We start from the raw sequence: 24,250 nt of genomic DNA on the forward strand, positions 1-24,250 counted from the left end.
TCCGGTGTGCAATTAAACAGGTTGCCAGCGACAAACAGAGCCGTGAGCCTCGCCGTCGGTTCACTTAACATAATATTACATACCTCAGTTGCCATGACAGCCGCGGTGTTTGTCTGTGATTCTGTGATGCTAAACGGCTGCAGGTGTAAAGTGATGCAGCAGCCAGCTATTATTTGAGTGCTGCTTTCAGCTGAAACCTGAGACCAGAAACAGTGTGAAACAGGGTTGTCATTAACATATTATCTCAGGTGAGCTTTCTGCTGAGTGTATATTTGTGCTTAAGTGATGACATCTGGAGAGCAGGGAGGCAGATCATGTTTAAGTCGGTGAATGGCAACTTTTTTCAGTCACATTAGCGTAATAACGTCTTTTATTCACAGTCATTGGTTTCATGTTGCCGCACCGACCACAAATCCACTGAACCAGACATTTTCTGACAGCTGGTCCAACATTTCACCCATCAGAACAAAGTTTCACACCACCACTTCATGGCACAACTTGAGGAAAAGACGACACCTGGCTAAAACTAGTGTATGAAAACCTGTGGTTCCATAACGTGTGACTCTTAGAGAAACTTTTCAGCCGCTCCTCCCAGGGGGGGTTGTAAAGCCAATAATACCACCCAGCCCCTAAAAGTGCTCTGCTCTTTCTCAGAGGAAAACAAAACGTCTGGCAATACAGTAAGTGACAAAAGGGGCGTTTGATTGCGTTTATGAGTAGATATTTCCATATGTGTATTTTTCTCCTCCTCAGCTTTTGTTCCATGCTGCTCGTGGCTGGAGGTACAGTCCAGATGAAATGGCTCAGCCAGGAGATATGTCCTGAGCATTAAGATGGCTATTCCTAAAGAAGCACATCACATATTATTTTGATCCACTGAATCATGTTACAGAATGCCCCTGAGTGGGGCCTTATTCATTTCACATGTAGCGAGGGCTGCACTTTCTAATTAGAAATATATTCCCTTTTTATGTGCACCACTAATTGGAATACTTGGTAGTTCAAGCACAAGAGCACGCGGAGGCAGTGTGTGTGCATTTTGGGCCCAGCAGTTGTTGAAATGATGGCCTTCCTGAGCTAAATCTCCCAGGAGTTGGAGATTGTGGGAAAACACATGTTGTTGTCTAAGTTCCTGACACTGAGTGGGGGGGAACATGTTTGGGCTTAAGGACAAGAAAGTTGAAACAAGGTCACTGCCAAGAGATACAGGAGAGTGTGAGTGTTTGTGTGTGTGTGTGTGTGTGTGTGTGTGTGTGCAAGACAAAAAGACAGACATGAACATACTAGAGTTGTTTTTCAGTGTGAGTGAGTGCATGCATATATGCATAAGCCTGCGTGACAGTTTGTGATGTTTTCAGCTGGACTGTGTGTCGTGTGTAGTTTCCTCTGGGCACGGTGAAAGCTCTAGGATGCATCTAAAAATACCACGAGCCCGAGAGAAAAGTGAGGACGGGAAACCAGTTTACAGAAGCGTAAAAGAGGAACTCAGGGCTCCTTCAGAAGACAGCAGTCCAGGAGGGAAGCGTGCAGACAGGAGTCACACTGTGGCCTGGAGGGGAAGGATTTCCCCTCATTCTCTTCCCTGCATATTGCCTTTGATATTAGCTAAACAGCTGAATAAGTAACTTAACAAAGATGAGGATCCCCTCCTTTCTGTTTTGTGGTGTTACATTGGAGTTACACACAGTGTCAACCCCAAAAGCGCCTCCTGCTCTGTGTATGTTGGCATTGAGGGTTGCACTAATCCAGGGTGGTACTGTACACTCATTAAGGTCGTTTCCGTCTATTTACTGAATTAAAAACAGGTTTTCTGGAAGATGTAGATACAGTGGCAGACTTGTAAACGAATCGTGAAGAGATGAGGGGGAGGGAGAGGAGGAGGAGGGGGCGGGTAGTTGGGAGGAGGAGGGAATCCAGATGGGAAGGAGCAGCATCGGCGCTGCAGGAGAGAGGAGGGACAGACTGTGGAGGAGAAGACGCAAAGCCTCATCTCTGCCTGGAGATGAAAGAGACTTTTATCTCACACTGAACAATCGGATTTCACTTGGTGCCACCATGTATTTCGGTATGTAAGCGATGCATTAAATGCTTTTAATCTGAAAATAGTTTTTTTGTTGTTGGTGGTGGTGATAATAAGGCGGCGGAGTCACTTGTTGCTATGTTGAATTGGATGCGAGCTTTAGTGAAGTCGGTCACCTGCTCAGCGGAGGCAGTGATAGTGCAGCTTATCCAATGCGTCTCTCGGAAATGAAAAGCCCAGATCATGGTCTGTGTAGTTTAATTAAGAGTCTTTTAATCGCGGTTGACTCTCCATTAATCCTCATGTAACATTACAGCAGCCCAAAGGGCGAATTATTCAATCACAAGAGAGCTGACAGACAGATACAGTAGAATAGCTCACAGAAACAGAGAATACTATTTACTTTATTATGGTTTAATACACGCATGCTTATATCCACTGTTGAATTCCTCACAGTATACATGTTTTACAGGTTTATAAACTAATACTGTAGACTAAATGGATAAAGTAAGACCAATTAGCTTATTATTGCTTTATTACGTTATTGAAATAATATTGCATGATGGCCACTTCAAATTTCAGGTGTGTGTGTGTGTGTGTGTGTGTGTGTGTGTGTGTCATCTCGTCCACGTGTTTCTTCTATCTCCTAAATTCTTCAGTCATTTGTCTCAAAAGCGCACGGACGCGGGGGGGTGGGGGGGGTGGCCAGAGTCAAACACAGTGGAAATATAATTTTACCTTTTTTAAACAACAAATTTAACAGTTTTGCTTGTTGCATTATCCTGTTGTGGTTCAAATAGCCTATGGAATAGCCTATATAGTAGTCATGTTAAAGGATGAATTAACCTCAGCTGAAAGTTCAGAGGAGTTGGTAAATAATATGATTATAGCAAATTAATGTTGGCTATATGGAAAAAGAAGACACAGTTGATGCTTTTATTTTGTTGAACGGACTGTCGTTGCCGCCGCCGCTCACCTGAGAACCGGCGCTTTGCTGAGTCTCCTGGTGGGAGGAGCGGCACGGTGGAGGGTGTGGCGATATCAAGACCTGCCCTCCATAATATTGTGAAGTCACACCTATATAAACTCAACTAAAACCAGCACGTAACACACACACACACACACACACACACACACACACACACACACACACACACACACACACACACACACACACACACACACACACACACACACACACAGACACACACACACACACACACACACACACACACACAAAATAGGCCTATTATAAAGCCATTAATGACAGCCAGACAGAATAAAGATGAGTGATTCCTACTGCCGTCTAACTGGAGTGATTCTGCGCATTGTCACTAGATCCGCTGATTTCATTTAGTGCAACAATTAAACAACAGAGTGTTGCGAAATAACCACAGAAACCACTGTGCTGCTGTGCACGTCAAACTGGTCGGTTATGATTAATTATTCTACAGATTCAGGCGTGTTGGATACTGACACGTTGAAAACAGTTCACACAGATCCATGACTGAAAATTGTCAACGACAAAATCATCAAATTCAATATTCCCTCCTCCTCCATCAACCTCTGCCTGTTTTCACACATATTGAATAAACAAGCTTAGTGGGGACATATCACACACCATGTCGTGGTTCCTTATGGGGACCAATGCTAGACCAAGTCTCTAGGCTGTCAGATACTTAACACAGAGTTTCTATTCATACAATGATGTAAGATGTGCTATGGGGACGTCGTGAATGTCCCAGAATAGAGTGATATTTTATCAAAAGTAACATCCCTATGAACACTAAAATCTGTCCTGAATATCCTATTACCATTATGTTTCTAGATGCATTTAAAAAAACAGCTTATTTACCTGCTTAAAGGGCATAAAAAGCAACAAACGGTGAGTTAGAAATATTCTAGGAGTAAAGTTTAAGTGCTAAACATGAATGTACCTGTTGATTAGTGTCTCATGGACTCAAAGTTTCAGTCATCTGCGTCTCTAACAAGACAGCATGCTGGGAGCTTTCCACAGGAATGACAGCATCAGCTGCATTCATGGTCATCTGCAAACATTTCAAAATATGAAAAACAAGTTTAAGTCTGATGTTATCACTGCATAATATTTAGTTACACTAATGCATGTTCTTAATGACAAATTTCTAAAGTTAAATTCAAGCCAACAGGCACGAAACTTCAACGACAAAATCATCAAATTCAATATTCCCTCCTCCTCCATCAACCTCTGCCTGTTTTCACACATATTGAATAAACAAGCTTAGTGGGGACATATCACACACCATGTCGTGGTTCCTTATGGGGACCAATGCTAGACCAAGTCTCTAGGTTGTCAGATACTTAACACACAGTTTCTATTCATACACTGATGTAAGATGTGCTATGGGGACGTCGTGAATGTCCCAGAATAGAGTGATATTTAATCAAAAGTAACATCCCTATGAACATTAAAATCTGTCCTGAATATCCTATTACCATTATGTTTCTAGATGCATTTAAAAAAACAGCTTATTTACCTGCTTAAAGGGCATAAAAAGCAACAAACGGTGAGTTAGAAATATTCTAGGAGTAAAGTTTAAGTGCTAAACATGAATGTACCTGTTGATTAGTGTCTCATGGACTCAAAGTTTCAGTCATCTGCGTCTCTAACAAGACAGCATGCTGGGAGCTTTCCACAGGAATGACAGCATCAGCTGCATTCATGGTCATCTGCAAACATTTCAAAATATGAAAAACAAGTTTAAGTCTGATGTTATCACTGCATAATATTTAGTTACACTAATGCATGTTCTTAATGACAAATTTCTAAAGTTAAATTCAAGCCAACAGGCACGAAACTTCAACGACAAAATCATCAAATTCAATATTCCCTCCTCCTCCATCAACCTCTGCCTGTTTTCACACATATTGAATAAACAAGCTTAGTGGGGACATATCACACACCATGTCGTGGTTCCTTATGGGGACCAATGCTAGACCAAGTCTCTAGGTTGTCAGATACTTAACACACAGTTTCTATTCATACACTGATGTAAGATGTGCTATGGGGACGTCGTGAATGTCCCAGAATAGAGTGATATTTAATCAAAAGTAACATCCCTATGAACATTAAAATCTGTCCTGAATATCCTATTACCATTATGTTTCTAGATGCATTTAAAAAAACAGCTTATTTACCTGCTTAAAAGGCATAAAAAGCAACAAACGGTGAGTTAGAAATATTCTAGGAGTAAAGTTTAAGTGCTAAACATGAATGTACCTGTTGATTAGTGTCTCATGGACTCAAAGTTTCAGTCATCTGCGTCTCTAACAAGACAGCATGCTGGGAGCTTTCCACAGGAATGACAGCATCAGCTGCATTCATGGTCATCTGCAAACATTTCAAAATATGAAAAACAAGTTTAAGTCCGATGTTATCACTGCATAATATTTAGTTACACTAATGCATGTTGTTAATGACAAATTTCTAAAGTTAATTTCAAGCCAACAGGCACGAAACTTCAACGACAAAATCATCAAATTCAATATTCCCTCCTCCTCCATCAACCTCTGCCTGTTTTCACACATATTAAATAAACAAGCTTAGTGGGGACATATCACACACCATGTTGTGGTTCCTTGTGGGGACCAATGCTAGACCAAGTCTCTAGGTTGTCAGATACTTAACACACAGTTTCTATTCATACACTGATGTAAGATGTGCTATGGGGACGCTCGTGAATGTCCCAGAATAGAGTGATATTTAATCAAAAGTAACATCCCTATGAACATTAAAATCTGTCCTGAATATCCTATTACCATTATGTTTCTAGATGCATTTAAAAAAACAGCTTATTTACCTGCTTAAAGGGCATAAAAAGCAACAAACGGTGAGTTAGAAATATTCTAGGAGTAAAGTTTAAGTGCTAAACATGAATGTACCTGTTGATTAGTGTCTCATGGACTCAAAGTTTCAGTCATCTGCGTCTCTAACAAGACAGCATGCTGGGAGCTTTCCACAGGAATGACAGCATCAGCTGCATTCATGGTCATCTGCAAACATTTCAAAATATGAAAAAAAAGTTTAAGTCCGATGTTATCACTGCATAATATTTAATTACACTAATGTATGTTCTTAATGTCAAATTTCTAAAGTTAAGTTCAAGCCAACAGGCACGAAACTTCAACGACAAAATCATCAAATTCAATATTTCCTCCTCCTCCATCAACCATTAAAATCTGTCCTGAATATCCCATTACCATCAGCTTTCTAGATGCATTACATAAAACTGCTAGGGACTTCTGATTCACAATAGATTACCATCATAACATATGTACAGTTGAAACCAGAAGTTTACATACACTGTATAAAAAGACACATATGCTTTTTTTTCCTCACTGTCTGACATGAAATTAGACAATCACTTTTCCTGTTTTAGGTCCGTTAGGATTACCAAAATTATTTCTATTTGCTAAATGCCAGAATAATGAGAGAAGGATTTTTTTAGAACATTTTTTTATTACTTTCTTCAAAGTCAGAAGTTTACATACACTAAGATTATTATGCCTTTAAACAATTTGGGAAAGCCCAGATGATGATGTCATGTCTTTGGAAGCTTCTGATAGGTTTATTGACAACATTTGAGTTAATTAGAGACACACACCTGTGGATGTATTGTAAGGCACACCTGAAACGCACTGCTTCTTTGTGTAACATCATGGGAAAGTCTAAAGAAATCAGCCAAGATATCAGGAAGAGAATTGTGGACTTGCACAAGTCTGGTTCATCCTTGGGTGCAATTTCCAGATGCCTGAAGGTGCCACGTTCATCTGTTCAAATAATTATACGCAAGTATAAACACCATGGCAGTGTCTAGCCATCATACCACTCAGGAAGGAGACAGGTTCTGTGTCCCAGAGTTGAACGTGCTTTGGTCCGAAATGTGCATATCAACCCAAGAACAAAAGCAAAAGACCTTGTGAAGATGCTGGCTGAAGCTGGTAAGAGTGTGTCTTTATCCACAGTGAAACTAGTACTGTACCGACATGGGCTGAAAGGTCACTCTGTCAGGAAGAAGCCATTACTCCAAAAGACACATAGGAAAGCCAGATTACAGTTTGCAAATGCACACAGGGACAAAGACCTTAGTTTTTGGAGACATGTCCTGTGGTCTGACGAAACTAAAATCAAACTGTTTGGCCATAATGACCATCGTTAAGTTTGGAGGAAAAAGGGGGAAGCTTGCAAGCCTGAGAACACCATCCCAACTGTGAAATAGAGGGATGGCAGCATCATCTGTTGGTTGATATACACATTTCGGACCAAAGCACGTTCAACTCTGGGACACAGAACCCGTCTCCTGAGCGGTATGATGGCTGGACATTCCCATGGTGTTTATACTTGCGTATAATTGTTTGAACAGATGAACATGGCACCTTCAGGCATCTGGAAATTGCACCCAAGGATGAACCAGACTTGTGCAAGTCCACAATTCTCTTCCTGATATCTTGGCTGATTTCTTTAGACTTTACCATGATGTTACACAAAGAAGCAGTGCGTTTCAGGTGTGCCTTACAATACATCCACAGGTGTGTGTCTCTAATTAACTCAAATGTTGTCAATAAACCTATCAGAAGCTTCCAAAGACATGACATCATCATCTGGGCTTTCCCAAATTGTTTAAAGGCATAGTATTCTTAGTGTATGTAAACTTCTGACTTTGAAGAAAGTAATAAAAGATTGTCTAAAAAATCCTTCTCTCATTATTCTGGCATTTAGCAGATAGAAATAATTTTGGTAATCCTAACAGACCTAAAACAGGAAAAGTCTGATTTCATGTCCGACAGTGAGAAAAAAAAAGCGTATGCGTCTTTTTATAGTGTATGTAAACTTCTGGTTTCAACTGTATACAACACAATCAGTGCCTTCATTTTAACTATGAGCTGTAAGGAGATTATTATGGTTTAGCATAAGGAGTATAGTTTAGGTGTAATGTAAAATCTTACCACCATGTTCTCCCTCTCCACTTGAATGAAGCATGAATGCAACACATGATGAGTGATACATGCACCTTCTCCTTTGAGATTCTGCATCATCTATCATGTCTCCTCTGTATTCCAGTACAAAATCTCCTTTGAAGAATGAAGATAGGGCAAATACACCACGTCCTGTAAGACAAAGTAATACATTTTCAAAAAAAACAGGACATTATGAATGTTAATTAGTCTGTGGCAATATGTCCTAAAAACACAATTCCAAATTATTAGTGCATTTGATGGCAGCTTTATTGACCTAAGCTTATCTAATGCATCCTGAAGTTTTGCAATTAAATGTCTCAAAATCATTTTCAATATGTATATGAAGTGAACATGCTGAAGGGCATCCTTAAGAGGACTGACCTTGGTGGCATTTAAAACTGCAGAGAAATGTTTAATGAGACAGCTTTGGCTTTAGTTCTATTACAATACAATTAGAGGCTCTAAGTGAACATCCACACAGGTGTTTTCAGTTATTATGGCTGATTAGACCTCTGCTCAGGTTTAGGGTGGGCTTAAGCTTTGATGAAACTCCATGAGGTCACAAATCTAAATCTCCAATACGAATGGTGAAGGTATATTTTGTCCTGCCCTAACAGGTGTAACAAAGCTGACAGAAGACTCAGGAAGATGTCAATCAATCACAGTATACACACCCATACAGTCCCAAGAAGACTAATAATCAGCAAGATAAACTGAAAAAACTGTGTGGGTGTTCAGAGGCTTAGCTCTATAACTTTTTGCCCCATACTCGCCCCTTTCCTGTCGGCTCAGTGTCAGATGCCTTCCCTTCTTGCCATGCCCTATTCTAAATTATTAATTTTTAATAATAAATTAATATTAATAATTATAAGTAAGCTAAGTTTACTTTTTTCTGGTAGTAAAATCAATCAGGACCCATTTATGTAGAGGAGGCATGTGGAATCACTTCACTAGTCACTTTAAAGATACAAACATCAAATTGCAGCCTTGTCAAGCTCAGGTCCCAAAAATCCCTGCCCAGATGCCTTTTCTCTTAACATGGACAGCTTGCTTTAAATCATCAAAACATCTCTTTACAATTTTTCTATAATATATCTCACCTATATATACCTAGGATTAAGTTACACCTCTATATATTACTAAATTCATTACCTGGAAATGTATTTTAAATTTCTCTGTTACACACTGAAAAATATTTCACTTTTTTTAGTTGGTATAAACTCCTAGAAATGCACATAATCCATCCATCATGTAACAACTAACAGTAGCTTTCAGGGAAAGCTAAAAACATTGTTAGTAAAACATTGTAAATTTGCTAGTTACACTAGCCTTCTGTTGCTAATTAAAGCTAACTAGCTATCCTACTAACTAATTAACACTAATTAACCTCATTAGTGGTTTAAAATGGTCATCTATACAAATAATGATTATAGCAAGTAAGTAAATAAGATAATATTGCTTACCTTGTGGTGTTGTTGTTCCTCTTTTTATGTGACAAACATCTTTAATTGAAGGGCCTTTGCGATGCTCCCTTTAAACACTGAAAATTGTGTTTGCTCCTAAAATCCTTCTTAATGGGGACCAGGAAGTGGGCGGTAACATACCATATTTGGAAGATCTGTGTGTGTGGAACGGTGAGTGCCTTACCAGCTCATACAGTAAGGGGCGCAAGCATGCCCCGTTCACACACACACACTAACTGGAAAACATGCCCAATGGGCCAAAGCTAAAAACCACACAGGCACCTTCAGATAGACTCCTGCATTCATTTAAAAGAGTTTCCCTTTAGGGGACCTCATTTTTCGTCCCCATACTGTTAGAGGTCCCCATGACGTGACTGTGTAAACAGTTTGTTGTCCCCAGGACGTGATGAATGCCAACACACACACACACACACACCCCCACAACACACACACACACACACACACACACACACACACACACACACACACACAAAATAGGCCTATTATAAAGCCATTAATGACAGCCAGACAGAATAAAGATGAGTGATTCCTACTGCCGTCTAACTGGAGTGATTCTGCGCATTGTCACTAGATCCGCTGATTTCATTTAGTGCAACAATTAAACAACAGAGTGTTGCGAAATAACCACAGAAACCACTGTGCTGCTGTGCACGTCAAACTGGTCGGTTATGATTAATTATTCTACAGATTCAGGCGTGTTGGATACTGACACGTTGAAAACAGTTCACACAGATCCATGACTGAAAATTGTGTATCACTTGAAAGTATAATAACTCCCTTAAGTCCAGTCACTTCTGCTGAGATGTCTCCACCCAAAATATGCGTCATTTCAGTGTTATTTTAAAAATCCAAGTTTATTTGAAGATAAAAGAGGCAACTTATTTGTTCCAAGATTGTGGGGTTGTGAATTATTTTAGCGTGTAAAAGAGTCAAATCTAACTGGGTCTAAAATAATTTCAGAAGAAAAGCATGCAAAACGTTGAATTAACTGAATTGTGTGGATCATTGTGATGACAAATCGCAGACACGATGGCCTTAGGATCATCAACAGGCCCAGAAAAGTTAATTCAACTTAAAAAGAGGCATCATCTGCTCTCGGTCGTATATTTCAGCTGCTGTATCCATGTAAAACAACAAGAAGTCTGCTCTGAGCAAAACTCTCAACAAGATTCCCAAACTGTCCGAGAGAGCGATAGTGAATGTGATTGGTCATGATGATCCACACACACACACACACACACACACACACACACACACACACACACACACACACACACAAATATAAAGTATATGATAAGGCATTCTTGTCCCACTCTGTATCAAAGTGCTCCACAGGCGAGTCTGGCCACGAAATTACCAAAAGTGCGTTTGGCACACTCCTGACGCACCGGGGCCGGACGCACCTGACTGCGATCTGCGCGGGGTTCACGACAATAGAGCCCTCGGTGTCCTGTTGCGCCCACAGAGCCGCAGCTAGCCCGCTATCTACTTGTGGAGGCAACGAGATAAAAAGAAGTCTGTGCAGAGAAAATACAGACAGCTGCTGACAGATGAGACAGACGATCTGAAACATGACGCATCATTAATACCACGCTGAATAAAATACCATAAAGTAAGTGGTGTGTTAAACCTGTGTGCTTAAGATTGTTTTCTTTTCAGCTCTGCAGATTTGACCAAGTCAGCAGCAGCTGAGCTTGTTGCAGGTTTAAAATATCCTCAATCATATGGATAATTTTTGCATCAAGTCAGTAATGGAATAAAAAAACTATATATATTCACTACATACATGTCAAGGATATAGAAATACATCAACCCTGTCTTCTCATCCACATCACACCTTATCTCCTCTCTGGGGAAATAATCTTTTTCCGTTCCATCCCTGGCAATCTTCTGCAGATATGTCCAGAAATTCAGCATTCACTGTGTCCAACAGGGACTTCTAATGATGTGAAAGATGGTCAGGAACTTTCCACCTCCATGAGGAAAATAATTCCTGTGGGGTCTCTCTGCTGGCTGCGTGTGTACTGGAGACTCATTCCAAAGATTTGCCCTTTTACAGTACATACATGGCATGAAATTGAAAAGTATAACCTGGCTTGGTTTTAGATGTAGCAGACTGCCTACTAATCTAGAGTAATTTTGTATCAGGTTCAACAGTTTTAACAACAGTGCAAAATGCAGTGTAAATACACAGTTTTAGTGGTGGTTAAATTTGAGTGAAAAAAACATCTTGTGAATTTTGAAAGGTGTGGTTTGAATGCAGTTAGTGTCGACTCAGTATTGAAAAATGTATGTAAACAATTGTAGAACAAATTGTAATACACTTGAGCACGTAAACTATTCTGCGTGTGCACGTATCCAGGGCAGCCCTGCATGCAAAAGGAAAATACTGAGGTCAAATACACTCAACATTATGCACGCACACACACACGTACACACATGACTTAAGCTAGTTAAAGGCAATCAGAGTAATGGCAGAGCGGATGGGTGTGTTGTGATTTTGATTATGATGATTACACATGCGGACTGGTCCTGAATCAAACTGTAATCAAGCTCAGAGAACATGCAAACTAGCAAACAAGCTTCCATAATCAGAAGTCAGCAGCACAAACAAGACGCTTATCACACAGCACTATTAGTAACGGCCTCATTGAACCAGGAATGTGTGTGCGTGTCATGGTGCAAGTGTGTGAGTTTAATTTTGATATAATAATGTGTTTTGTAATGTGGGTGATTGTTTACGTGTGTGTGTGTGTGTGTGTGTGTGTGTGTGTGTGTGTGTGTGTGTGCATACACCCTGCCCATAGCTGTGGTCCTGCACCTGTGTAGAGTATCTGATTAATCTTCAGTGTCCCCCTGTCTGTGTCTGTATATGTGTGTCTGTGTGTCTGTCTGTCTGTGTGTGTGTGTGTGTGTGTGTGTGTGTGTGTGTGTGTGTGTGTGTGTGTGTGCGCATACACCCTGCCCATAGCTGTGGTCCTGCACCTGTGTAGAGTATCTGATTAATCTTCAGTGTCCCCCTGTCTGTGTCTGTGTATGTGTGTCTGTGTGTCTGTCTGTGTGTGTGTGTGTGTGTGTGTGTGTGTGTGTGTGTGTGTGTGTGTAAAAGCCCATTTGGCACGATGAGTAGACCTGCCACAGCCTGATGGTCCTATATTTAAAGAAAGCCATATATCAAGTATGATAAGCTTTTAAATAAAGTGTGTCCATTCAGTGTTCTACAGCTGAACTGATGAGTTAATTAATCAATTAGTCAGAAAATGAACCAGGCAAAACAATTTCGACAGTTCATTAATGACTGAAGTAATTTTTAAAGCAAATAAGCCAAACATCTACTGGTTCCAGCTTCTCAAATGTGAATATTTGCTAGTTTTCTTAGTTCTATATGTTAGTATATATATATATATATATATATATATATATATATATATATGAAAGCAAGACATTTGATGACATCACCTTGGAAACTGGGAATATTTCTTCACTGTTTTGTGGTATTTTATAGACAAAATGATTAGGTGATTGGCATATTAATTAATAATGACAATAATCATCATTTACAAGCCTAATTAGTCCTGATTTCATAAATCTTAACAAGATGTCGAAATAATCAAATAGTAATTCTACACGTAGATGCAATTATCATCAGTGGTGTAGGAGCATACTTGACTTATGTAAATGTACAGAATTATTATAACTTAAATATAAAAGTAGGAAAGATCAGCCTGTGCAGAATATAATATTATTGGAGTATTATTACTGATGGATTGATGTGTCAGCAGCTTTTACTTGTTAAATATATAACAGTGTATCATGTTTTATAAAATCATCAGATGTTTTGTACGTACGATCTCTATCTGCAAAGTGAAAGAGTGAAGTAGAGGTAGAACACAAGTAACACACAATAGAAATACTTCAGTACAAGTACCTCAGAATTGTGCTTTTATTGAGTAAATATATATACATATATGTATATATATGTAAATATATGTACGTACCTTCCACATTTGACTGCCAGTGTGGATGAGTAAGTGTTTCAAACTAATGTAAGATAAAGTTTGATCTGAGTGAACCTCTACTTTATTTCATTTCTTATTTGTCTAATGGGCTACAGAATATGTTTTGTTAATTCATGACACCAAATTTAGCTTATTTATTTATAGCTTACAAAGAACCCTAATCAACACTGGCATTTAACAATGATAATGTAAATGTGGCTGGATTAGCTTCTTACACAAAACTGATGGCATAAAAAGAATCCTACGTAATAAAGTTGCAGGGAAAATAAGGGGAAAAAACTGGAGGAAATGGAAAAAGAAACACTTTGTTCTGACAATCTTCACAAAAGAGCACAAAAACTTCAGAGCACAGAACGTCTTCATCTAGTTTTCTCTGGTGTATTAGCGTTCACCATCACCATATTATTACTTCTAATAGGAATCACCTCATCTCAAATGAGTCATTCCTCCATATGTTTATCTTTCTACCTGTCTCCTCCCCACTGTGCTGTCTCCTAGGTAATGTCTGTCACAGTGTTCTGCCGCCGCTGGCTCGTCCCACGCTGGGCAGGACGCAACCCTCCCCGGACGCAAAGCCCCTCCTCCCCTTCCACCTGCTGCCTGGATTCACTGACGTGAGTACTGTCAGTCAACATGGTTGTCATGGCAATCACGCTCTCACACCAACTGTACGCTTCTACCTCTTTTCAAATAACCAAAACCCTCAGTTGTTCACATTATCATCCTGCATTTCTGCTGCAAGTGGAGGAGCTGATTTCATGGAGTAGTCTGCGTGTGTGGAGTTTATTTTTTTAAAAGACACAGATGCTTGAGCGAGCTGCCCACACCTTTCCAAATATACCACCTCTGATGCAGGGAGCCGTGACATTTCCACACAACCTGGGGAGGGTGGGGGGGTTGGTGGAGCTGATTCCTTGGTATTCCTCACGCAGCATTTTGTCTGCCCCAGTGTTTGGGAAGGGTGAAGGTGGAGAGAACTAACGCTGGCCAAGACCAAACCCCAAAGAGAGTTATTGTGTCAGGCCGGGCTGAGGGCTGACGTCTGGTTTACAGAGGAATCGTGCTGTATGTCTTAATATACTCCCTAGCTGTATGATGTATGAAATCATTTTTCCTGCCTGGATCAATGTAGCATGAATAATGAAGCTCAACTACATAGCTGAGATGTATTTACCGGCAGTAAAAAACACAAGCACAAGCACAATGAAATGAAGCCAAGAAAACATGATGTGTTTTTTTTTTTTTTTGCTCTTACACTCTCGGCAATACCGAACCAATTACAAAAGCTCAAATTGAAACGAAGCACCCATCTCTAAACTGTAATGCGCTCTTAGATGAGAGATAAATTGAGTGTTCAAAAGAAAGAGAGCATTGCGTGTCTGCTTTTGCTGCACTGTTAGTGTGCTGTGAAGTAAATGTATTCTGTGTGTGTGTGTGTGAGGTGTATGTGTGTGTTTAAGCTCTCCCTCTCTGTCAAAAAGCCAACCTGCCACATGAGGAGAAATCAGACATCTTTCTGGGTCTCCTCTCTTCAGCCTTCTCATCCATCTCTTCCACTTTCCTGCGCCGCTCTTGCTCCATCGCCCTCGTCACTTCAACTCTACTCTCTCGTATTTTCCACTTTGTCTCCTGCTGTCATCCTCCCCATCTCTCACCCCTCTTGTGAGCTTTTTTTCCCTTCTCTGCACCACCTTGTCCACCAGCCCTCCTCCCCCCCTCTCTTTCTTTTTTTTCTCTCTCCATCTTTTACCACAAATAATCAAAATCAGAATGCATCACTTTCCTCTTGGCTTGGTGAACGACCTTCCCACTCAAGTCAGAAAAGCTGTCTCACTCATAATTTACCACAGGTTGTAAGATTTCTTCGAGTATCTCACATCACCCTCTCACTGCTGAGTCACATACCCTCTCACCTATTTATAACTCTCTTCTTTCTTTCATTTTATTCCATTTCTAACACTTCTCCCACTCTGCAGTTGCAAGAATATTGCCAGCCCTGTAAAAAGTCACTGACCTTTACAACGCTCGCTATTGGCTGGGTGTAATTATGGAGATTTATGGCTTTTAAGTCTTTTTTTCTACAATGATGCTGGAAAGGAGCATTGGCTACATGCCTGAAATAAAAATGCAACATGGATATCGAAAGCACCTTGTGCCGCCTCCATAGACTTAGGACTCAAATAAACTTTTTGTCTATAAAATGTCTATTTTAATATATATGATTTCCCAGAGCCTAACATAACATACCCAGTGAGTCCAAAGCTCCAAAATATTCAGTTTATTGCCAAGTAGGACAAAAAAAGCAGTAAATCTTCTCACTGGAGGCAGTGGAGGCAGAGAATTTTTGGCATTTTATGCTTTAAAAAAAGTTACTGGAATAATCGACTATCAAAGTAGTCTGATTCATTTTCTGTAAGTTCATTAACCGGCTAAACATTTCAGCTCTACTGTGTTTAGGATAAGTGGTTCCTCAGTTGCTTCTGAGGTTTTGTTTTAAATATCGTTCAACAGAAACCTATGGTTGCATTTAATATGGAAAATAACAAAAGCAGGAACGGAAAGAGACATCATGAAGTTTTGTCTCAAGTATCCAACAATTTGTCTAAAAACTGGATAGCTCACCAAAGTGTAAAGGGAATCTTCTCCCTCCTCTGATTTGAACCTGTGGGTGTAAAGTAAGTGGGCAGCTGAACTCTAGCTGCCTGCCTTTCCTCCTGGAATGTGTGTTTTTTATGTGTGGGTTTGTTGCGTGTCTGTCTGTGTGTGTGTGTGCGTGTGTGTATAAGCCTGCATTTTCTTGTGATTGTAGGTGATCTGTGTGCCGGGCTCTGTAAAGCGTTTGTTTGGTGCCCACATGTGGGTTGTCATGGCTACAGGGTCGTCACGCGCGTGTGTGTGTGTGTGTGTGGATGTTTGTCGTGAGCCGGGGACTTCACTGGCTAGTTTTGGCTTGAAGCTTTTTATTTTTTTATGGAAACAATACAGTGCTTTTGTTGCCAAGCAAATAATAATTTAAATGACTAAGATCCAAAAGCAGCAGCTCATTCATCATAGCCCACCCCCCCTTATTTTAGGTCCTTGACGTCATGCACTCACACATAGCTGTCACGCTGGTACACAATGTAAATCCAGGAACATTCATCATTATAAATGTTGGGGCTCTTGACTGTGCTCCAGGTAAAAGTCTGCTTCATTTCACTTGGCCATATGTTTCAGCCATAACTCACTCCATGAAGCTGAGTATATCTGACACGCCACCACCGCTGAGTGTGAGGAGGTGAGAGAGAATGTGCTGATTAATACTGAAGCTATGTGGTGAATGTCATGTCTTTATTTACTGTATCCACTGAATTTACTGCTTTTATTACTTGTAATGTCATAATAAGCAGCATGGGTAGAGGCAGCAGTGGTTAAGGTTGAAGGAGACAGATTCAATTCAGCAGGTGATGTGTAGTGTGGGTGTGTGCAAAAGAAAGAAAGGAAGAAAGAGGCAATGAGTAAGAAGGGCAAAATGACTTTGCCACAGGTGCTAGTTCACCCCAGAGCACGGAACAGGAGTGAAGGGGTAAGAGAGTGAGTCCAGTGGGAGGCAGGAAGGTGACTTTGATCAGATAGTGAGAGAGTTCAGAGGGGAGCAGATGGAGGGGTGAAGTGAGGAATGTGTGATGGGAGGTCAGATGGTGATGCAGGAGCCTTGGGGCTGAGGAAGGAGGGAGACAGGCTTTTACAGACGTTAAAATGTTCATTCAGAGAAACATAAAAACCATGCTCACATTCTTATAAATGTTTTAACATTAATGTGGCCATGTTGTTATTGATTTGTTACATTACACACTTTCACGGTTATTGCAGACGTCAAGTTAATGATCTTTTAATTTTTGTAATTTTATTATTTGTATTTTGAATATAGATGAAGGAACTATATTTGTTTTTATACGTGTTTGCTTGGGTTTATGTACGCAAACAGCTGCAGGGAAACAGGGAGAGATGAGAGACCAATGACTGCAGAGATGCATTCCAGTGGAGCCGCCTGGAGTGATGATCAAAGAAAACACACACACACACACACACACACACACACACACACACACACACTCAGGCACACACACACACACACACACACACACACACACACACACACACACACACACACACACACACACACACACTCACTCACTTACAAACAGATTCTGTCGTGTTCGGAACGTCTGAAGAGAAAATAATTCATCTTTTCAAGCCATCTCTCCAGTGCAGTGCTATATGTTCCCAGGGCTTACAGAACTAGTTGGCTGACCCATAATAACTCATAAAGTTTTACGTCACCTCCAGTCAGATTTCCATAAAGCTTCCCTGGTTGTGGCTAGTTATATGGCTCCCTACATTTCATCACAGGTAATAGGTTTGTTTTGCTCCACAAAGGCCAGTTGGGTTTTATTGCGCTGAGCATATGTGCTCATTAAACATTCCAGTAGGCAATGTCCAGAGGTGCACAGCACTGTGTGGTCAGATACTGGTATAGTTATTGTGCACACGTACACACAAACATGCAAAGACATGGGGGAGGTTTACTGCCTGTTCCTTATGCGAATAAATAAACCCAGTCTTGGGGTGAAAGGTCCTTTCAAAGTTTCTCTTTAGTTGTTTTTTTGTGTGTTCATGTTATGGGACAACACAACACAACCCAACACAACACATGATTTCAAAATGCCTCCTGCTACCATCAGCAGGAGGATCCGTGTCATGGAGCCTGGGTGAGGTGAGGTTTTCAGAGTGAAGCTTTAACCCCCTGTTGGTTTGAAAGGTGGCTGTAAAAGGTTTATAGTTTGCTCCATCTTGGAGAGCGGAGGCTGTGGTCAGGTGGGATTCATGGTGGTCACACTGGATTCACATAGTAGCATGTTTCTGTGTGGAAAATAAAGTGATGATGAGTGAACGTGTGTGTGTGTGTGTGTGATGTTGTGTTCATGCATGACTGGGTGCCAGACAGACTACCCCCACCTCTAACCTGAGATATTATAAATCTGTGGTTTCCTGAGAGCAGCATATTACTTTGCAGACAGCGTGTCATTTACACCTCAGGTGATCACTTTCACTACCTACTCAGTCTTGTCTTTCACAACCTTAAACCAGTCGTGACCTTCGCGTTACCCCTCTACTTTGTTGCAGATGGATCATGTCCATAAAGCTCTGATTGGCCCAAGCTTCGGGCTAATCTCGCCGCTGAAGAGAAAGGCCAGCTCCTGCGGAGTCTGTCAACTGAGGTTCAACTCTGAGGTGGGTGTTGTCCTGTGGGAAAGATACACTTTTAATTGTTATTCTTTCAGGGTGCTTTTATTTCTCACACACACCCTTACATGACAGTTGAACAGGCTGAAGAGACCTGCCCTTATTTGGTTGTTTTACTGGTTCAGAGGGTTTACAGCTGCCTCATTTAATAATTGAGTAAAATGTGCACACCTCTGATATTTGACCTTTGTAGAGCATTGATTTTTTTATTGTGCTTATTACAGAATGACTCATAAACAAGAACCGTTTTGTGCTGAACTGCAATTCAATGTGTAGCAAAAGAATCACTGTCAGAAAATATACTGTATACAGAAAATATAAAACAAAGGAAGCATGCAACTGATGTAAGTAAGCATTTCCATCAGGAACGTTACAGACTTTAAATGTACTTGTTGCCAGGGTTAGTCTATATATTAAACATTAGCATTTTTATTCATTTGCGAATATTGTTGCTTAAAATCCAAACATTGTCAGGTTCAGATATAATAATTGTGTCCAAACTGTGTAACTGTATAAGTTCATACCTTCTTGTTTGCTACTATGTACACAGGCGCAGGCTTCTTCCCATTATAGCGGCACCAAACACGCGAAAAGGCTGAAAGCTCTGGACGCCCCAGATTCAAAGATCAGGACCTCTGAACTGGTCTCCAAGGAAACAACATCGCAAATCCTCTCGTCACCCTGCTCACAGCCCTCCAGCTCTGACACAACATCAGGAGGTGTGTGTCTCTGCAGGCACGCATACTTCCCCTGTGTATGTGTGCGTGCGTGTGTGTGTTCAGACATCAAATGTATGACAGCGTCAGATATATGAATGTACAGCTCAAACCTACTTTTCCCAGTCACGACTTTAACTCTTTGATGTGATAAACCTCCTGCTGCTTTGGGTTTCACAGTAAAGAGATTAAAGGTTGAACATTATCCTCTGCTCCTTCTTCATGTCTACATCTCCTGACCTCCTCAGCAGCCTCCTGAGATCAAAAACACAAAGAAAATGCTTTGAATATGATCCGTGGGTAACTGTATAGTAGGTATACATGTGTTTATATGTGTGCCAGTCCTGATGTGCTACTTTTGCATGTGTGGGCGGCGAGGAATGAAAATAATACATCGCTGCAAGCATAAGAGCAACAAGATTGAAAAATTGTACTTGACGTCGCCGATATGAGAGTTTGTTTGTAAGAATGAGTGATCATTTCCAGTTCGGAGTTAGTTTGAGTGAAGTGGATGAGACGGCAGGAGAGCTCTCTGAAGATTACTTCAGCAAACAGCCTCACTGGCCTCTAAGAGTGGGGAATCAATGGTAACAAACAGACACCCACTCAGCTAGGCAGAGCTAATCATTGTTATTAGCAAAGAGTGAATCTGTAAATCTGTACACGCTCCTCTGGGGAACCTCTTCAAGTCAGTCGCACAAAAGATAACAGAGGCAAATCATCTCTGTACAAGTGCTGGGAGGCAGATCCTATGGGAAATCATTGATTATTAGTGCAATTAAGAGAGGCTGATAGAGCTCATAATCACCTGTAGCTATGTCTCTGTCTATGTCACAAAATTGTTTTATTGAAAGTAGTAAGGTGGAAAAATGTGTTTGTCTCCTAATCGTCTGACTCTCCCACACTACTTAGGCTGTCTCATTAACGTAGCATCATTCTACTTCTTCAGAACCCTCGGTCCCAAAGCCTACCTCAGAGGCGGCACCATCGAGCAGCGGCCCCTCTGAAGCTGTGAAAGCACCATCTGACCCCTCTCTCTCACCCAGCCCGAGGACACCAGAGAAAGAGACACCAAGAGACGAAGAGTTGGAGGTGGCTCCAGACGGCGAAACAGAGGAAGAGAAAGCAATACGTCTTCTCTACTGCTCCCTTTGCAAGGTGGCCGTGAACTCTGCCTCCCAGCTGCAGGCCCACAACAGTGGTGAGCTGTGAACTGCGCGTCGTCAAGCTTAGCCCATTCGTACTGTGTTTGATATCTCTGCTGACGTAACTTTCTATCCGCTCAGGCACTAAGCACAAGACGATGCTGGAGGCGAGAAGCGGTGATGGAGCCATCAAGTCTTTCCCGAGGACGGGGGTCAAGGCCAAGTTGGTAGCGCCGTCAGAGCTGTCAACTGGACTCCAGAACAAAACTTTCCATTGTGAGATCTGCGATGTGCATGTGAACTCAGAGACTCAACTCAAACAGGTTAGTTGTAGCAAATGGTCTCAGAAACAGTCAAGTGCAAGGCTTTTAGTTTAATTCAGACCACTTTTAGGCATCAGTGGAGATATGTGATGGCATTCCCCAAATGTCAGACGTCAGACTGGGATATTTGGCACTGGCGTCCCTGGGTTACTCAGGAAAAATCTAAATGATGATTTTTCTACATTTTGTGCAAATTGTTCCTGGTGTATAAAATCTGTGGAGCCATTCAGGTGCACCATTAGCACAATATAGAAACAGACTGTGTAATGGTCTCCCTGAGGAGAAAAGATTGAAGACAAAAACAAGATTCAACTCTATTGTCATTGCACAAAGTACTAGACAACAAAATGCAGTTAAGCATCTAACCAGAAGTGCAAAGCAGTAAAGTGCAGAGTAATTTGCATATGTACAGGGATATATAATTAAAAAAACATTATAGATAGGCTATATATATGAATATACTAGCAGGATATCTACAGTATGAACAGCATTAACAGAATGAACGGAGAGAAGTGAATACACTAAGATATTAGTGTGTGGAGGTTATCATTTTATCTACTTAATATACAGTTTGGTAGTTTTGTCCATTTGTTCCCAAACTACGGGTTGGTTCCCCCTCAGAGTATCACAAGATAAATCTGAGGGGTCATGAGATGATTAATGGGAGAGGAAAGAAGAGAAAACAAAGCTCTGGTACACAAATTTATATTTATTTTTTTGGACTGTTTTAATCTTTGCTTACAGGATAATTTGACCTCTTTTTGAAACAAACTGATCACATTTGTTACTGATTAGTTTGGTTAGAATGTGAAGCTATGAAAAGGTCAGCTGTCACAGAGGGGAGCTGGTCAAAGGCATCGACAGAGCCATCATCGCTCTACCCGTAATGCTTTACAGAAAGAGCCACTCAGGACCATGCATATCTTATTCCAAATCACAGCGTGAACATCTCACACCTGTCGCTGCAGGTGAGTTAAAATCACAGATCCCTCGAGGTCTATTTCAGTGAGCATCTGAGTATGGAGTTAGCGTCTCAGTTCATGATATGAATGCACAGCGTTGGTCTTCATAACTGACTGTTTAAAAGTTAACTTTGGACAGGTGCTCATGAATATTTAGCAGTTCACCGCTGACTGTGTGCCGTGCTGGCCGTAGCCATCTGTTTGTGACTGTCAATCAAATCTAAAAGATTTCCAAACCCGCCCCTCATGAATATTTTGAATCTCAAAGTCGGAGCCAACAAAATATCAACATTCAGCCTGAATTGTCAAAATAGGAACTTGATTAGGCTTGCTTTAATTTCCTCTTTACTGATTATTCAAATTTCCAAACAAAAGGTTTTGTGCTGCTTACGTCTGGCTTCATTATTTTCTGTGTGTTTATTAGTTTCTCTCCTCCACTGCAGCACATCAGCAGTCGGAGACACAAGGATAGAGCCGCAGGTAAACCAGCCAAGCCAAAGTTCAGTCCCTACACTCCCACCCAGCGTCACCAGAGTTTCCAGGCAGTGAGTACTGTTGCCTCATTTACTTTCATCCCTCATTATTGTGTTTGTGTACATGAGTTGGCTCTCTAAAGCTTCTTCCAGAAAGCTCCACTCCCTACTTTAGTGAGACAAATTGTCAGCGATACGGGTTGGAGAATCTCATGTCTGAAATGTTTTTAATCCTAGGATGTTGCTGTAAGAGGGACTAAAGGGCAAATTACATTAGAAAGGAGGGCAGATTTATGATAAGATTGTTTGGCAGTAACTGGGATAGCGTGGCCAAGCAGCTACTAAGACTTTATCTCCTCTCTGGTCTCCTACTTAAACTGCTCAACAACAACAGCAACAAAAACCCCTGATTGCAGTTGTTTTCTCTCCTCAGATTCGTCTGGCTCTACAGAAGAACCAAGACCTCACCAAACCTCTGGCCTCGTGTCTCCTGCAGCGTCAACTCTCCGTTGCCGCTGCCATGGCAACACTGCCCTCCTTCTCTCTCCGCCCTGCCTCAAACTCCAGCCCCGCCCTGTTTCAGAGTCAGCCCCTTCCCCAGGCGCTGCTGCATCCGGCCCCTGGACCCATCTGTTCGGCACACACACCGGTTCTGTTCTCCCCCTACTGACCCCGCCGAGGTCTCAATCAGCTCTGAACTACAGCTAAAAAGCAGACCTGAGACCTGAACAAGATGTGATATAAGACAGTGCTCACTGTACTCCACGTAACAACAGATACCATGGGTGTCATGGACCAGGACTGCAGATTGTTTTCCTGGGACCAAAACCACAAGGCCAGTGTGGATGCTGGAAGTACAAAGCAGTAACTGAGCGAGTGTTTTCTGATGTGAGCGTGTGTGTGAGTGTGTGCGCAGATATAGCCATCACAGAAGTACAACTTTTAACATGTTTGCTGCCCTGCTGCTTCATTCCTCCAGTAATAAACAAGTTTTATAGATGCTAATGATCTATACGACAATAAAGAAAGTCCCTCTTAAAACGGATAGTTTCATTAGGTATAGTTATAAGGAAGATGCATCATGGTGAACTTCCATGATGACTATAATTGTGTGTTTGGTGTGCAGATATGCATATAGGTATGAATGCCATACAGAGCATGCTTGACTGAAGATGTTTATTATTTTCCAATAAACAATAGCTGTGGATACTCATATTTCCTTTGTTACCTTCCTGAGTTTGAATCTGCATAGGGTCATTGGAGTAAATGACTCTCACACTGCTCCAAAATGTGCATTTTATTCAATAAATCAGTGCAATATCCTTTCATGGTGTTTATCAGATATATCTTTGTTCCAACTGCTATGTGCTATGACAAACATCTATGTCAGTGTTTTCAGCTTCTTGCGTACGTGTTCACCCGGACACTGCCAGAAATGTAGACACGCCGAAATGCAGCCAGACATCGCCTCCTCCCAAACCCATAACTCTCTGCATTCAGACACTGACCTAAGCCTTTTTTCATCCTCCTTTTCTACTTAACAGCACACAAAAACAATCTTTCCTTGGTCTGTACTCAGGTATTTCCCTAAAAAACTAAACGAAAAGGACACATCCATTGCCTTTATTTAGCTTCAGAAGACATTTTTTCCAACTATTTATTACTTAAGAGTACAGATAAACCTTTTGCCTGCATCCCCTCCAGCTTCATTCTCTGAGATAAATCAAAGCAGGAATGTTCTGTCTGACTTCATTGTCTGTCTTGTTGATGAGGTTTACTACACCGCAGCCTCGAGCAATGTGCAACTCATTTTGGTAAGCTTATG

At 41.1% G+C, this 24,250-nt stretch overlaps 1 protein-coding gene and 1 long non-coding RNA gene across 2 annotated transcripts; one reads left to right on the forward strand and one right to left on the reverse strand.

The window, feature by feature from the left end:
* Positions 1-1,902: 1,902 nt before the first annotated feature.
* On the forward strand, positions 1,903-23,753 carry LOC127358254 (zinc finger protein 385D). Its single transcript, XM_051391226.1, has 8 exons — positions 1,903-2,065; positions 14,019-14,134; positions 18,687-18,794; positions 19,357-19,525; positions 20,472-20,723; positions 20,809-20,990; positions 22,396-22,497; positions 22,859-23,753. Exons 1-8 carry the CDS (start codon positions 1,918-1,920, stop codon positions 23,093-23,095), a joined length of 1,314 nt encoding a protein of 437 aa, XP_051247186.1. The 5' UTR covers positions 1,903-1,917; the 3' UTR covers positions 23,096-23,753.
* Positions 3,545-8,796, reverse strand: LOC127358259 (uncharacterized). Its single transcript, XR_007882408.1, has 5 exons — positions 8,006-8,796; positions 5,942-6,052; positions 5,280-5,390; positions 4,619-4,729; positions 3,545-4,068 (listed from the first exon to the last, which is right to left on the reverse strand). It is a non-coding gene; the product is annotated as an uncharacterized LOC127358259 (long non-coding RNA).
* Positions 23,754-24,250: the final 497 nt, after the last annotated feature.

Source organism: Dicentrarchus labrax, unplaced genomic scaffold, assembly GCF_905237075.1.
Source record: "Dicentrarchus labrax unplaced genomic scaffold, dlabrax2021, whole genome shotgun sequence".
Taxonomy (NCBI): domain Eukaryota; kingdom Metazoa; phylum Chordata; class Actinopteri; family Moronidae; genus Dicentrarchus; species Dicentrarchus labrax.